Source organism: Otolemur garnettii, unplaced genomic scaffold (assembly GCF_000181295.1).
Source record: "Otolemur garnettii isolate 467f Iridium unplaced genomic scaffold, OtoGar3 scaffold00014, whole genome shotgun sequence".
Classification (NCBI taxonomy): domain Eukaryota; kingdom Metazoa; phylum Chordata; class Mammalia; order Primates; family Galagidae; genus Otolemur; species Otolemur garnettii.
The window spans coordinates 23,770,086-23,784,103 of record NW_003852409.1 but is presented as its reverse complement, the minus strand read 5'-3'; the positions used below and the strand labels follow the sequence as shown (position 1 = coordinate 23,784,103).

The 14,018-nt window shown below is 49.6% G+C and overlaps 1 protein-coding gene across 2 annotated transcripts in view; it reads left to right on the top strand.

Moving 5' to 3' along the window:
* TRAF1 (TNF receptor associated factor 1) overlaps nucleotides 1-5,893 on the top strand; it is a 28,161-nt gene extending 22,268 nt beyond the window's left edge. For both annotated transcript variants that reach the window (XM_003785259.3, XM_023510612.1), the window contains 3 exons: nucleotides 923-1,100; nucleotides 2,574-2,722; nucleotides 4,344-5,893. In XM_003785259.3, coding sequence (XP_003785307.1) covers nucleotides 923-1,100; nucleotides 2,574-2,722; nucleotides 4,344-4,562 — 546 coding nt within the window. In that variant the 3' untranslated portion in view covers nucleotides 4,563-5,893. The remainder of the gene's footprint in view (nucleotides 1-922; nucleotides 1,101-2,573; nucleotides 2,723-4,343) is intronic.
* The last annotated feature ends 8,125 nt before the right edge of the window (nucleotides 5,894-14,018 follow it).

Sequence of the window (14,018 nt, the reverse complement as noted above, 5' to 3'; positions counted from 1 at the left end):
CTGGGCTGAGGATTCGAACCCGCCACCTTAGGTGTATGTGGCTGGCGCCTTAGCCACTTGAGCCACAGGCACCGAGCCATAACAGGCTTTATTAATATAACTCTTGCCACAGCTGCATCTTCATTTCACCAGCAAATGTCCTGGCTATACTTTTACATATCAGGCATCATGCGAGGCATGGACACTGAGATAAAATGAGGTTGGCCCAGCCCTTGGTGGAGGAGACCATCTGGTAGGAAAGGCAGAAAAATATATCTCATAAGACACTATATGGGGGGGCGGCACATGTAGCTCAGTGGGTAGGGCGCTGGTCCCATATAACGAGGGTGGCGGGTTTGAACCCGGCCCCAGCCAAACTGCAACAAAAAATAACTGGGCGTTGTAGCGAGCACCTATTGTCCCAGCTACTCAGGAGGCTGAGGCAAGAGAATCGCCTAAGCCCAAGAGTTAGGGGTTGCTGTGAGTTACGATGCCATGGCACGCTACCAAGGGTGATAAAGTGAGACTGTCTCTTAAAAAAAAATAAATAAAGACAGTGCATGAGCTCTGTAAGAACATGGATGAGAGTAGCAGCTGAGCTAGGGCAGTGGTTGAAGTTGTTCTAAAGCAGTGGTTCTCAAGTTTCCTAATGCCACAGTCCTGTAATACTTTCCTGTGGGTCACGACCCATAGGTTGAGAACCGCTGTCCTAAAGGAAGGGCCACATGAGCTGGATTCCTAGTGGTTGAATAGGAATTGGCCAGTGGAGAAGGAAGGAAAAGGAATTTCAGGAGGAGGCAGCTGATGCGAATGCAGACATGCGCGCCTGAGTGAGGTGTGGTCAAGGAGAGCATATCTGGGCAGATCCATCTCCACACCCCGCTATCCCTACCTCCTCCTCAGCTGGGTTCTGGTGTCTCTGGCTGACTCGGCTTTCCGACAGGTGATGGAGTTGCAGCAGACACTGGCCGAGAAAGACCAGGCCCTAGGCAAGCTGGAGCAGAGCCTGAGCCTCATGGAGGAGGCATCCTTTGATGGCACCTTCCTGTGGAAGATCACCAATGTCACCAGGCGGTGCCATGAGTCAGCCTGCGGCAGGACCATCAGCCTCTTCTCCCCAGGTAACACCTCTTAGGAGCACAGAGACCAGCTGAGAGAGACAGGCCTGCCCAGGAAACAGAGGTGAGAACAGCCAACTCTGACAGCTGGGCTGTGTCTCATTAGGCCAGTGTCCATTCAGGCCACCTGTCACAACCAAGGGCTACGCTGAGACCATGGGGGTGGTAGGTGAACTCTGTTCTGATGTATAGCTCTTAGCCACCTACAGCAGGGGCCTGGGCAGCCCGTTTTCTCTCCCTGAATATCAGTCATATCCTACAAATAGGAATGGAAATTATCATCCACTTCATGTGGACACTGGATGTGGAGGACGTGCGGTGAGCCAGAGCTTGTGCAGATGCAGATGCAGGGGGTGGCGAGCACCTCGCCCTCAGGGCGCCACCGCTCTGAAATAAGACAAGCAGAGAACTGAGTAAGACACACGTGCCTTTGTGTGCAATTGTGGGGAGCGCACAGATAAGTGTTGTGTAAATTGGGACAGTTCTTACTCAATTCTGGAGCCGCTGGGCTTGGTACAATGTCTTGCATAAAGAAGTTACTTGACAAATTTTTCTCTTACCTGACTGATATCTGTTAATAAAACAGTGCATGTATTTGTACATAAAATGAGGCAGTGGAGTTTGCCCTTCACCCTAGAGCAGGACTGGGGCCCCTTTCCTATAGGAACAGCCCTCTTCATAGACAGCCATGCACCGTACACGGAGACATTTTTTCTCAGTTCTTTCCAAAGAGGGAAAAAGCAAGCAATGCCTCGGGCTTCTTGTTCTACCAAAACCTAACAGGCAGAGATGAGTCAGACTGGCAGCCTAGTCCTCCTCCACCCCCTTCCTGCCTGCCCCAACCCCCATTCCCACCCAACCCCTCCCAGGAGGGCCCTCTACTGGAGGGTGATAGCTGCCAGAACCCACATGTGGATGGGGTGGCCCTTTCAGCTGCCCAGGAAGAAAGCCCATGGGTCTCTATGCTTCACCACCAGGAATGACTCATCCCTCAGGGGCCTTTGCTGAGGGTGACTGGCAGAACTGTGAGTCACCCCACACCCCCCCAGCCGGCAGGAAAGCCCAACCAGTCAGCCTAGGGCAGCAAAAAGAAACCAGTGTTGAGAGGCAGGAAGCCCGACCCCTAATCCTGTCTCTGCCCCTAACACACTGTGACATGGTGACCAACCACTTCCTTTTACTGGGCTCGGTTTTCAGACTATAAAATGCAGGTTGTTTAGGTCAGTTGTTTCTCAAAGTGTGGTCCCAGGGCCAGCAGCACTGGCATCCCCAACAACCAACTTAGAAATGCAAATTTGCTTCTTGAGTCAGAAACTCTGAGGGTGGAGCCAGCAATCTGTGAGGTGGATGGCCCGCTGACAGCTAGACGATTTCCAGGGGCCTGTTCTTCTTTAGACTCTAATCAACTCTAGCCCCAGCTGTCATAGTTGTAAGCCACTGACCTTGGGCTTGCCTGACCTCAGCTTCATGTTCCAGCTTTCTATACTGCCAAGTATGGCTACAAGCTGTGCCTGCGATTGTACCTGAATGGCGATGGCACAGGGAAGAGGACGCACCTGTCACTCTTCATCGTGATCATGAGAGGGGAGTACGACGCTCTGCTGCCGTGGCCTTTCCGGAACAAGGTTTGGGCAGGGCTAAAGAGTGGGCTGGGGGGAGCATGGGAACCTGGTTCAGGCACAAACTGGCCGTGTGGCCTAAGCAAGCCCCCCACCTCTCTTTATTATCGGTTTCCCTTTTATAAAATTAGAAGCTGACTTCAGATCTAGTAGCCGAGGTTCCCCCTAGCCCAGGAGCTAAAGTCTCCGGAACAGAGCACCCCTGGAGGTTATGGGGAAACAATTGTTCATATGGTGGGGAATACAGAGACTGCCCCAGGGGGTGCTGTGCAGCTTGCCTGCACTCACAGGGTTTTCAGAAAGGCAGAAAGAGGCAGGTATTAAATACACACCCATTAAAGTGGCCAAAATCCAGAATGCTGACGCCACCAAGTGCTGGGAGGATGTGGAGCAGCAGGAACTCCTGTGCACAATGGTTCGTCCACATGGAAAGACAACATGGCAGATTCTAACAAAACTGAACATACTCTTAACTATACAATGCAGCAGTCACACTCTTGGTATTTACCCAAAGGAGCCGAGAACGATGTCCACACAGAAACCTGTACACAGGTGTTTATGGCAGCTTTATTCATAACCACCAAAACTTGGAAGCCACCAAAGTGGCCTTCAGTAGGTAAAGGGTGCATCCAGACAATGAATTATTCATTTAGTGCTAAAAAGAAATGAGCTGTCAGGCCTTAAAAAGACACGGATGAGGCTTAGACACATATTACTAAATGAAGGAAGCCAGCTTGAAGAGACTGCATGCTGTTAGGATTCCGGCTATGTGACATTCTGGAAAAGGCAAAACAATGGAAACAGGAAAAGATCTAAATAATAAAGTCTGTTAGCAGTTTTTAAAGAGTCCTAGGGGGCTAGACTGTCCCTGCAGGTGAACAGCATAATCAAGTGGGGTGAGGTGGCAAGAATACCGACCTCAGGGGCTTGGAAATGGATGGGCAGTGCAGGCTTGCTACAGTGGCCTGGGTGTGAGTCAGTTGTTCCCACACCCAAAGGTGCTGGAAATCTTTTAAATACCAATGACAGAGTAAGTGTTAAGCCCTGAGCACCAGGATTTTAAGGCTCTCCAGGGGATTCTACCCTGCAGCCAGATTTAAGGACTGCTTAGGTACTGATGCAGGTTCCTGATGGTGTTTCAAGGACACGTGGCAGGGAAGAGAGTTTGTGTTACTTTTAGATGATCAGCTCCCCAGGCCTGTGTAACCAGAAGCTCTGAGAGCGTTTCAGGCACTGACTGACAGCCCCTCCACAGCAGACCTTTCTGTCCCTGCCCTTATGCTGGGCCCCAGAAAGTTCCAGCTTTAGTTGTGAATCAAAAATTTCTGAGCTAGAGGGAATGTCCGAGTCCACTGCCCTGTCAGGGCCTCGGTCCTGCCCTTAGCCCCCAACAGCTGATCAACCCAGGCTGAGGCATTGGCTGCCTGCTGGATGGAACATCTGATCCTAGTCACAGGCCACCCCCTGAAGCCTGCTCTGGACACCAGGTGCTCCAGCTGTTGGGTCTCTCCACTCTGACCCCTAATCTGGCTGGGCTAAGGGTTGGAGGGGCCACAGCAGCCACAGGCAAGGAGCCTGGCTCTGGAGCTGCAGCCCTGAGCCTGATCTGCCCATCCTTGCCCTGCAGGTCACTTTCATGCTGCTTGACCAGAATAACCGTGAGCACGCCATTGACGCCTTTCGGCCCGACCTGAGCTCAGCATCCTTCCAGAGGCCCCAGAGTGAAACCAATGTGGCCAGCGGCTGCCCACTCTTCTTCCCCCTCAGCAGGCTGCAGTCTCCCAAACATGCCTATGTGAAGGATGACACCATGTTCCTCAAGTGCATCGTGGAGACCACTGCTTAGGGTGGGAGGGTCAGCTCCGGAGGGAGCAGCGGCTCAGATGGGGGGGGGGGGCTTAGTAAGATGGCTGACTGGGTGTCCTGCCCCTGGCACCCAAGACCCCAGGGCACAAGGATGGGCCAGGGCTGGCAAGATGTGGGCAGAACTGATGGCTTGACTGTGGCTGGCCCTCAGCTAAGGATGGTGGGACCTTAGGCTAGGCCCACAGAGGCAAAGGGTTGAGAGGGTGATGGGCAGAACTGCCCTACACCAGCTACACAACACTGAGAGGCCATAGCCTCTCCAGCCAACTTCAACCAAGGTGGGGAGAAAATGGGACCAGGCCTGGAGCTGCAGGGCCTGAGCAGAGAACCAGAAATAGGCTTTCTCTCTTCCTGCCCAGGGTCACAGGGCTGAGGGGTGGAAGGGATGGGTGCCCATGTGAATTCAGTCTATCCAGGCCTAGACTAAGTTCCCCATCACCGGAGGTGAATAAGAAAATCCAGAGGGCTGCACTGGAGCATCAAATTGGGCAGGGCTGTGTAGGGAGGAGGAAAGGCTGGAGTGCAAATGGCTGCTCTCCCCAAAGCACCTCCTGGGTAACCCTTGGCCTGATAACAGCAGGAGGAGACCATGATTTAAAATGTCAAATGATTTCTCTTCCAACAAATCTCTATGTTAAATGCACCAAAGACCTGACATTTCATCTCTTAGAGGTGACTCATGGGGAGGCAAGATGCAGGCAGGGCACCTGTTTCTCTGGGCCCTCACAACCCCCCAGTGTGGAAGGAAGCCTTTAATCCCCCTTTACAGATTAGGAAAGTGAGGTCAGAGAGACCAGGTGCTTTGCTCAGGGTTGGGTGAGGGTAGTTGGGATTAGAAACCAGGTCTTTTGTTTCTAGTTACTTTCCTTCCTCTTCAAGCTTCCTTTGGGTAGTCTTCAACCACAATGAGGTTACATCCTCATGGGAAATCCTGGGAGGCAGAAGATCCTTTTGCCCCAGCCAGAGGGCCAGCCCTAAAGGCCCACTAATGCCAGCAAGGGCCCCGCCCCAGAGGGCAGGACTAGCACAGTCAGCTCCACACAGCTTGCTCACAGAGGCCACCTCGCCAGCCAGTGCTGGGCAGGGAGGACAACAGTTACTTATGCCTTTGGTTGTTTGTTGTAAGAGACACATACTTATAATAGAAAAGCTAGAAAACTACACAAATAATATATAGAAGAAAGTAAAAATCACCCATGAGCCCAGCGTCCAGAGAGCACTGCTGAGCACATTTTAGTCAATTTTCTTTCTCTTTTGAAAACGTAGATACAAACACACACAAGCATACAGACTTTCACAGATGTAATTAGAATCCTGTTAATCACTGTTTGGTGTTCTTCTTTTTTCTCTTATTGTCTTACTACATACAACCTTCTACCATTAATTAGCCCCTTCTTATAGGTAAACACAAGGAAACTAAGAAAAGTGGAGAAAAGTTGCTCCAAACAGGTGGTGGGACCAGCATTCAAACTCAGGTCTTCTGATGCCAAAGCCAGGGCTGAAATTGTCAGAACTGATTTCAGATGGAGAAAGTGAGGCACAGGGAGATGTGATGTGCCTGTGATCACATGACCAGTTCCTGACCTCAGGTCTCCTGGACTCATCTCTGTCCTCCATCCAGTGTTGGGTGGGCTCGCCCTGGGGGCACTGGGGGGGGCATGGCACCCACAACCTGGGCCTGGGACAGAGACGCACGCTCTGCTTTTAAGCAGCTCAGCCCCAGAGAAACAAGCTGGATGCACTTTCTTCTGCAGAGCCCAGCAGCAGAGGCTCCACTAAGCTTCGGTTCCTACTCCTGGCACATGGGTGAGAATTCTGACTTCATGGTGTCAGGAGGACGCCAAGATTGCTGAAGCCATGCTTTGTATACTGTGGGGTCCCAGGCTAAGAATGAAAGAATCTCAGACCACCATGGAGAGCTTAGCTTGATGCCAGACACAGCACTGGGGGCTTGGCCTGCATCATTCCATGACGCTTTCAGGGAAAGCCCATGAGGCAGATGTGATTACCATCATCTCTTTTCACAGAAGAGGAAACCCAGGCTTCAAGGGGTAAAAGTCACTCACCCAAGGTCACACAAGGACCAGGAGCCATGACTTGAACCAAGACCAATCTATGCTGGATTCAAACCCTTAAGTCAATGACTTGATGTGTGACCAGAGGCAGCATAATATTGTGCCAGCCCTTCTTCTCCAGGACCCCTCTCTAGGGGTGGTGTCCCCCACCTGGAGGGCTCCACCCTGGCAACCACTGGTTGGGAAAGGTAGGATGAGGTCGGGGGGCCGCGCTGTGTGGAGACCCTTTGCCAGGAACTGGGTCCCATTTGCCACCTCTGCATCTGGGATGTGTGTGTTTGTTGAAGCAAAGCACATTCATGTGGCACAGACAGGGTTTGGGCAACCGCTCAGAGGGAGCTGGATATTACCACCATTGGGGCAGCAGCTCGCTTCTCTGTCGGAGCGTTTCCCCAGCTCCTACTGTTCTAAAGGCCTTTTCCTCCCTGGCATATCAGGGAAGACAGTGCTAGTGTTGTCATAACCATAACAGCTGATCGCTGCACAGCCAGGAAGGTCACGGTCCAGAGAGGAGATGGACATTGAGCAAGGTCACCCAGTGAGTGGATGGCTTTGCTCTGGCGGCCTATGACTCCTCACCCTCCCACAGTTCTCTGGAGCAGTTGATGTCTTCTTCCAGCAGTGGGAACTCTGATCTCTTTGCAGAGATTAAAGGAAAGAGCTCAGAGGACAAGTGTGACTCAGGGACCCCCTGCCAAAAAGGCAGAGCCCACCAGGACCTGGGTCTTCTGAGCATAGTTCCCAGTTCTTCCTACTGCACCCAGTAACTTCTTGGCACCAATATTGAACATTCTATTTATGAAACAGCTGATTTACTTCCATACCAGCCATGTCAGACTCTGGACGCTGAAAGCCTAACTGAGGAGGCCTTGTCCACGAGAGTCTTTGGTGGTGTCTCAGCCTTGGCTTCTGCTTCTAGAGAAGCTGAAGATCTGGCCCTGCTCACCCCCACCCCTACACCCCCACAGGGCCACCAGTTGCATCTCCATAGCCTGTGAGCTGTGTCCGTGGATCAGGACATGCAGGTCATTTAAGACCATGGTCCCAGCTTCACGCTTGCATTTGGCTGGGCGCATGTGCTAGAGTCCAACAGTCCAATTCCAGGCCTGGGTCTGTCACTTGGTAGCTATGTGTCCTAGGGCAAGTTACTTCTCTGCACATCTGTTTTCCCATCTGTAAAATGGGAATAAATTCTTGCCTCCTAGGAGTGTCATGAGGAGGAAACAAGCCATCACACAGAAAGAACTTAGCACAGAAACTTCTCAGTGGGAGTGTTCCCACTGGGATGGCACTGCTGCTGCCATCCCATTACTGGCATCTTAACCCCTGGCTTCCCACCTGCTAGGGGAGCCATCAATCAGGAAGGACCTCCTTCCTGCTAGTCCTGGCTCTGCCTCCAAATCACTGACTAGCCCTAGGCCAGTCTCTTCCCTTTGTTCGGCTCTATCACTCCGCCTAGGAAATAACACTTGGACTTGAGGGGTCAGGAACCTCCCCATCCCACCAATCCTGAACCACACCACAAGGCACAGAGCCTGACACTCAGGAGACCACAAGGAATCCATCAGGTCAGGAACCAAGCACCTCAGAGGCTGTCCTACAAAGTCCCGAGTCCCCGGTGCCTGAAGGGAGAACATAAACCCTCTTCCACTGATGTGCTGCCTAAATTGTGTTAGGTTGTTAATGTGTGAATCACAGTCAGTTGTTTTTAGAAACTCAGCACTGGTGCTGGCACCCACTGCTGGGGCCCTGGGGTCTCCTCGAAGCTCCATAGGACAGCTCTGCCTAGCACAAGGTCGGGATAGAGTTTGAATGATGGCACCAGAGGGAAAACTGACATAGACGAAGCCACCCTGGCCTTCCAGCTCCACTCCTGCCTCTCGCCCTATCTCCGGCCAGCTGGCCCTGCCTGCTAGAGCAGGGGAGACTTTAACTGGAGAATAGTTTATCCTTTGACACCTGTAGGAATAGTGCAGGGAGCAGTGGAATCACAGGCCTCTGGGGCTGTTAAAGAGTGTGGTCTAACCCTGCTCACCCATCCAGCCACCGGACAGTTGCCTTCTGAGCAAGACCCCCAGGCTCAGGCTTCTCCGTCCAGCCTCAGAGAGCCCCTGTCTTGCCCCTGCCCCTGATAAAACAGAACTCCCTCAGGAGGAGCACAACCTGGGGGTGGGGGGCTAGCCTTGACAAGGTCACTTTCTAGGAAAGGGCCATAGGTCACGGCAGCGAGGGAAAGGCCTGCTTCCTGCTGCTCCCGAGGCTTGGTTCTAGAAGGGGCAGGGAAAACCACCAAAAGACAAGAAAGGCTGGCTGGCCAGAGGATCGCTTGAGCCCAAGAGACAGAGGTTGCTGTGAACTATGATGACGCCACGACACTCTACTCGGGGTGACAGAGTGTCACTCTGTCTCAAAAAGAAAAAGGATTGGAGGGCCCTCAGCAATCCCCCAAGAGGTCCTCCGAGGCATACAGAGCACTATGGGCTGGTCAAGCAGAAGGTGACCCAGCCCTCACCCTCACAGGCTGACCACCAGGCCCTGCAGCTAGAACATAACACCCGTGCCCAGGTGTCTTTGAGCCCTTCCTTTAAACAATCATCCAATCTTCCCCAGAGCACGTTCACACCTGAGAAATCCTTTGATGCTCACAATGACCCATGAAAATGTGCCTTTATTATGTTTATAGGTGAGGAAACAGGCTCAGAGAGGGCCCAGGCAGTGCAGCATGGGGGGGAACACTGCTCCCAGTGGCCCCCTTTCTAGCTGGACCACCAACTCATCAGGAACCCACGGTAAGCCTCTTCCTCACTCTGGGCCTTGGTTTTCCCATCTGCAGCAGGAGGCAGCTGAACCCTGTGTTGTCTGATGACCCTCCCAGACTAGCAGACTCTTCCCACAGGACAGTACTACCCTTACCCTGCTGGCAGGACCACCCTCACCCTGCTGTCAGAACTCTCTTCCAGTTAAATAAGGGCTTACAGTCCGGACAGCTCCCAAGCATGGGTTATATCAACCTCATTTTACAGGAAAGGAAAATAGAATCAACAAGGGACGTGAAGTGACTTGCCCAAGGTCCCACAGCGAGTCCATGGGTAGGATGGGACAAGACACCAGGAGTTCTGATTAGATTTTCCTCCTTCATTTCCTAGAGCTGCACTTTCCAACATGGTAGGCACGGCAGGAGGAATCAGGACCCTCTGAGGATGCCTGAGTCCTACTCCCTGCTCCCTGTGCACGGGCTACCCTTTCTTGGCCAAAGGGGTCGTAGCGGGTATGATTTTAAGAGGAAGACATTGTCCCGGACTAGCCAGGTGGGCGGGCCCAATGTAATCACCAGTGTCATTTGAAGAGGGTGGCAGGAGAATCGGAGGTGGAGAAGGCAAAGAGACACAAGAGGCAGAGGTTGAAATGATGCACTTTGAAGATGGGCGAAGGGGCCACCAGCCTCGGCTGGAGAGCAAGGAACAAATTCTTGTCCAGAGCCTACAGATGGAACACAGCCCTGCCAACACCTTGATTTGGGCCCCTAGCACTTATCGTAGACTTTTAACCTCCAGAACTGTAAAAATAATAAATGTGTGTTGTCTTAAGGCACTAAATTTGTGGTAATGTGTAACAGCAGCCATGGGAAAAACTAATACAGGACTTGAAATGTGGCCTCTCCAAATGGAGACATGAGGTCTGAAATACACACTAGGTTTTGAAGACAGTACAGAAAAGGAATTTATTTTGTTCATTAATTTTATATTGATGACATGTTGAAATTATAAAAAGTCTTGCTGGATTAGATTAAATAAAATATGTTATTAAATTAATTTCACCTGTTTTTCTTTTCAAATGCAGCTACTAGAAAATGTAGAATTCCTTGTGTAGCTCACATTATATTTCCACTGGACAGCACCAAGGGGCATTTTTTGTTCCTAGAGGAAGCAGGCCCTGCCCACTCCATACGGCCCTAAGCCAGCACCATTGTACCCAGGGGTGGGGCCTTGCATTGAGTAAAGGAATCACCCGACACACTCACGTGCCGCAGGTGGCGAGTCCTGCTGATAATTGGGTATCCCACTCCCTTCTGCCTCTGAACCAGACCGTGCTCCTGCAAAGCGTGACTTTTATTTTTAGCACTCACTGCCTCAGCACAGGTGGCCCTGGAGCTTGCTGGGTGTGGGCCAGCCCCAGGACTGCCATCTTTCTGCCAATGGGGGTCTCAGATGAACTCGGTTGCATGGCTCTGGGGCCTTACAGGGGGGTGAGCAAGGTACTAAAATCCCTGGCAAGCGAATACAATCATAATCCGCATGCTTTCCAGTGATAAGAAGTCTCTGCAAGCTAGGAGCTGGCAGGTCTGAGGCTTAGAAGCAGGTCATCCAGCCTGAGCCTTCCTCCCAAAGGCCTAAGACTTCACAAGGGCTGGAGGTGTGGACCCCACCAGCTAAACTCTGGGCAATCGCCCCTTCCTCTGGGGGCATTATATTCCTAGGAAAGTAAAAATACTGTATGCAAGAGAAAAACAAGCCATCAGTTTGGAAGGAGGTAGGTAAATAGATGAAGCTTAACTTCAGGGCATGCAGCCCAACATCTCTGAATGAAGTGAGTCAGAAAAGTAAAAAAAAGAGCCATACAGACATAAGCTAAAACTACACAAAACCATCACCTCACAGTTCAGAACCCAAACTTTGGAATCGGGAAAATCTGGGTTCCCATCGCTGGCCAACTTTCAGAGCTGCCTAGTGTAGCCCTCTCTAAGCAATGGTCCCCTCTGCTACACTGTTGGCATGAGAGTGGTTACAGGATTAAATGAGGTTATGGACATAAGAGCTGAGCACAGTGCCAGGTCCTGGTGAGCCCTCAGTAAACACTAGCTATTGTTCTTATTTATCATGTCAAGGGCTTAACCCACATCCAGCACTGTGCTAAGTGGTTATATAATTCCTGTCTTTAAAATATCACAATTTCATGAGGTAGCTGCTCTTATTGGCACCATTTTAGAGATAAAGAAACTGAGGCTCAGAGGATCGAAGTCGATTTTCAAGGTCACAGCAAGAGGCAAAGCTTGGATTTTTCTTTTTTGTAACAGCTTTATTAGGGTATAATTCACACACTATACAATTCATCCACTTAAAGTCTCCAATTCAATGGCATGTAGTGTATTCTCAGAATTGTGCAACCATCACCACAATCAATTTCAGAACATTTTCATTACCTCCAAAAGAAACCTTAGGCCACATCAGAACCCCTCCCCCATTCACCTCACTCCCGGAACTAAGCAAGCACTAATGTAGGTTCTGTCTCTATAGACTTCTGTCTCTATTCTGGACATTCTTTCACTTAGTATAATTTTTTCAAGGTTCATCCTTGTAGTGTATCTTTGTACTCCATTCCTTTTAATTGCTGAATAATATTCCACTAAATGGATATAGCACATTTAAATCCTTTTGCTCATTTACTCACCCTTTATTCATGAACATTTGAGTTACTTATATCTTTTGGCTAATATGAAAAATGCTACTATGAATATTAGTGTACAAGCTTCTGTGCAGATATATGTTCTCAATTCTCTTGGATTGAGAACCTAGGAATAGAATTACTGGTCAGGTGGTAACTCTACATTGAACCTTTTGAAGAACTACCAGACTATTTTCCAAAGCAACGGCACCATTTTTCATTCCCATTAGCAGCCTATATTTGAAACTAAATCCCACTAACTGGATCAAAGTTCTCTACCCCCTTTATGAAAAGTAGCTGTAAGATAGAACTCAAATAAATGTTGACATTAATCATGCCCCTTGCTCCCTTGAAAGGAGGAAAACAAATAGTTATTTCATGTCCTTTAAGGATCAAATACTCTGATGAGTGTTCCTTGTGAATAAAATAGGATCACAGATATGCCCACTTGGTGGGCTGTGTGAGGATGGAATGAACCAATCCACATAAAAAGCTTAGAACTATACCTGGTACATAGTAGGTGCTTAATAAATTGTAGTCATTGTTGTTGACCCTCCCAAGCACCCAGTGCCTGGCAAAGAGTAAACACTCAATAAATGTTTAATGACTGATGAAACAATAAGCAAGCAACACTGCCAGGTTGGTATCCATAGCCCCCAGAGTTTAGGGGACAAAAGCAAAATTAAGCTATCATACCAACAGGCTACGAAGCAAACCCAGGTTCTCTCATTTCAAAGTGAGCTTTGCCCTACCCAGGGTTATACCTGGTCAGCCCTTCTAACTCCTGCTCAGGTCTGTTCTGGCCACTTGGCCTCCGTGTCCCCTCCATGGCTCGGTCTCTGACATATCAAAGTAGACGTAGTGACAGAAACTTTACCCACATGATAGTTAATTTTGTGTATCAACTTGGCCCCGCTATGGTTCCTGATTATTCAATCCAATAATCATCTTGGAGTTGCTATCAAGGTATTTTGTAAATGTGATTAATGCCTATAATTGGCTGGCTTTAAGTAAAGGAGATTATCCTAGTTGGTCAAGTTGGGCCAGATTCAATCAGTTGAAAAGCATTGGGAACAGAACTAAGATTTCCTTACAGAAGAAATTCCCAATGGAGACAGGTGCTCCACGTCCCAACACATCTTTCTGCAGCTTCCCTTGTGGCCTTCAGATTTGACAGAACCCACAGGCATGAAAGTCAACTCCTTACAATATGAGGTCCAACAATTAAGTTTGAGAACTTATCCTGGAAAAAGTGCTACGTCCCTCCATGCTAAATATCACTGCACTCACCTCAGAAGTCCTCCCCTTGGGAAGCTCTGCACTGATGCCAGCACCTAGTCCGCCCTTCAAAGCAATTTTGGAACTCTTTATCTGGAATGGCCATCAGACCTGTCATTGTATGAGGTCTGATAATTAAGTTCGTGAACTCACAACTGGTGTCAGCGCAGAGCTTCCCAAGGGGAGCATTTCAAAGGTGACTGTAGTGATATTCAGCACAGAGGGATATAGCACCTTTTCTAGGGTGAGTTCTCGAACTTAATTGTCAATGTTATAAATCAATTTGACTGACACAATTTAGAAGACTTGCTTTTAGTTTTAAATGATGTCCTATTTTCAAAATATAAATTTGGCTTAAATGGACAAAATATATAATCATTTAAAGTCATGTAAAGGTAGTGTGCATTTTATGGTAAGTAGATTATAATTCCATAAAGCCACTAAAAATAATTACATAAGCCAGGCTTAGTGGTTCACACCTGTAATCCTAAGCACTCTGGAGGCTGAGCAGGTGGATTGCCTGAGCTCACAAGTTCAAGATCAGCCTGAGCAAAAGGGAGACCTCATCTCTAAAAGTAGCCAGGCATTGTGGCGGGTGCCTGTAGTCCCAGCTACTCAGGAGGCTGAGGCAAGAGAATTAC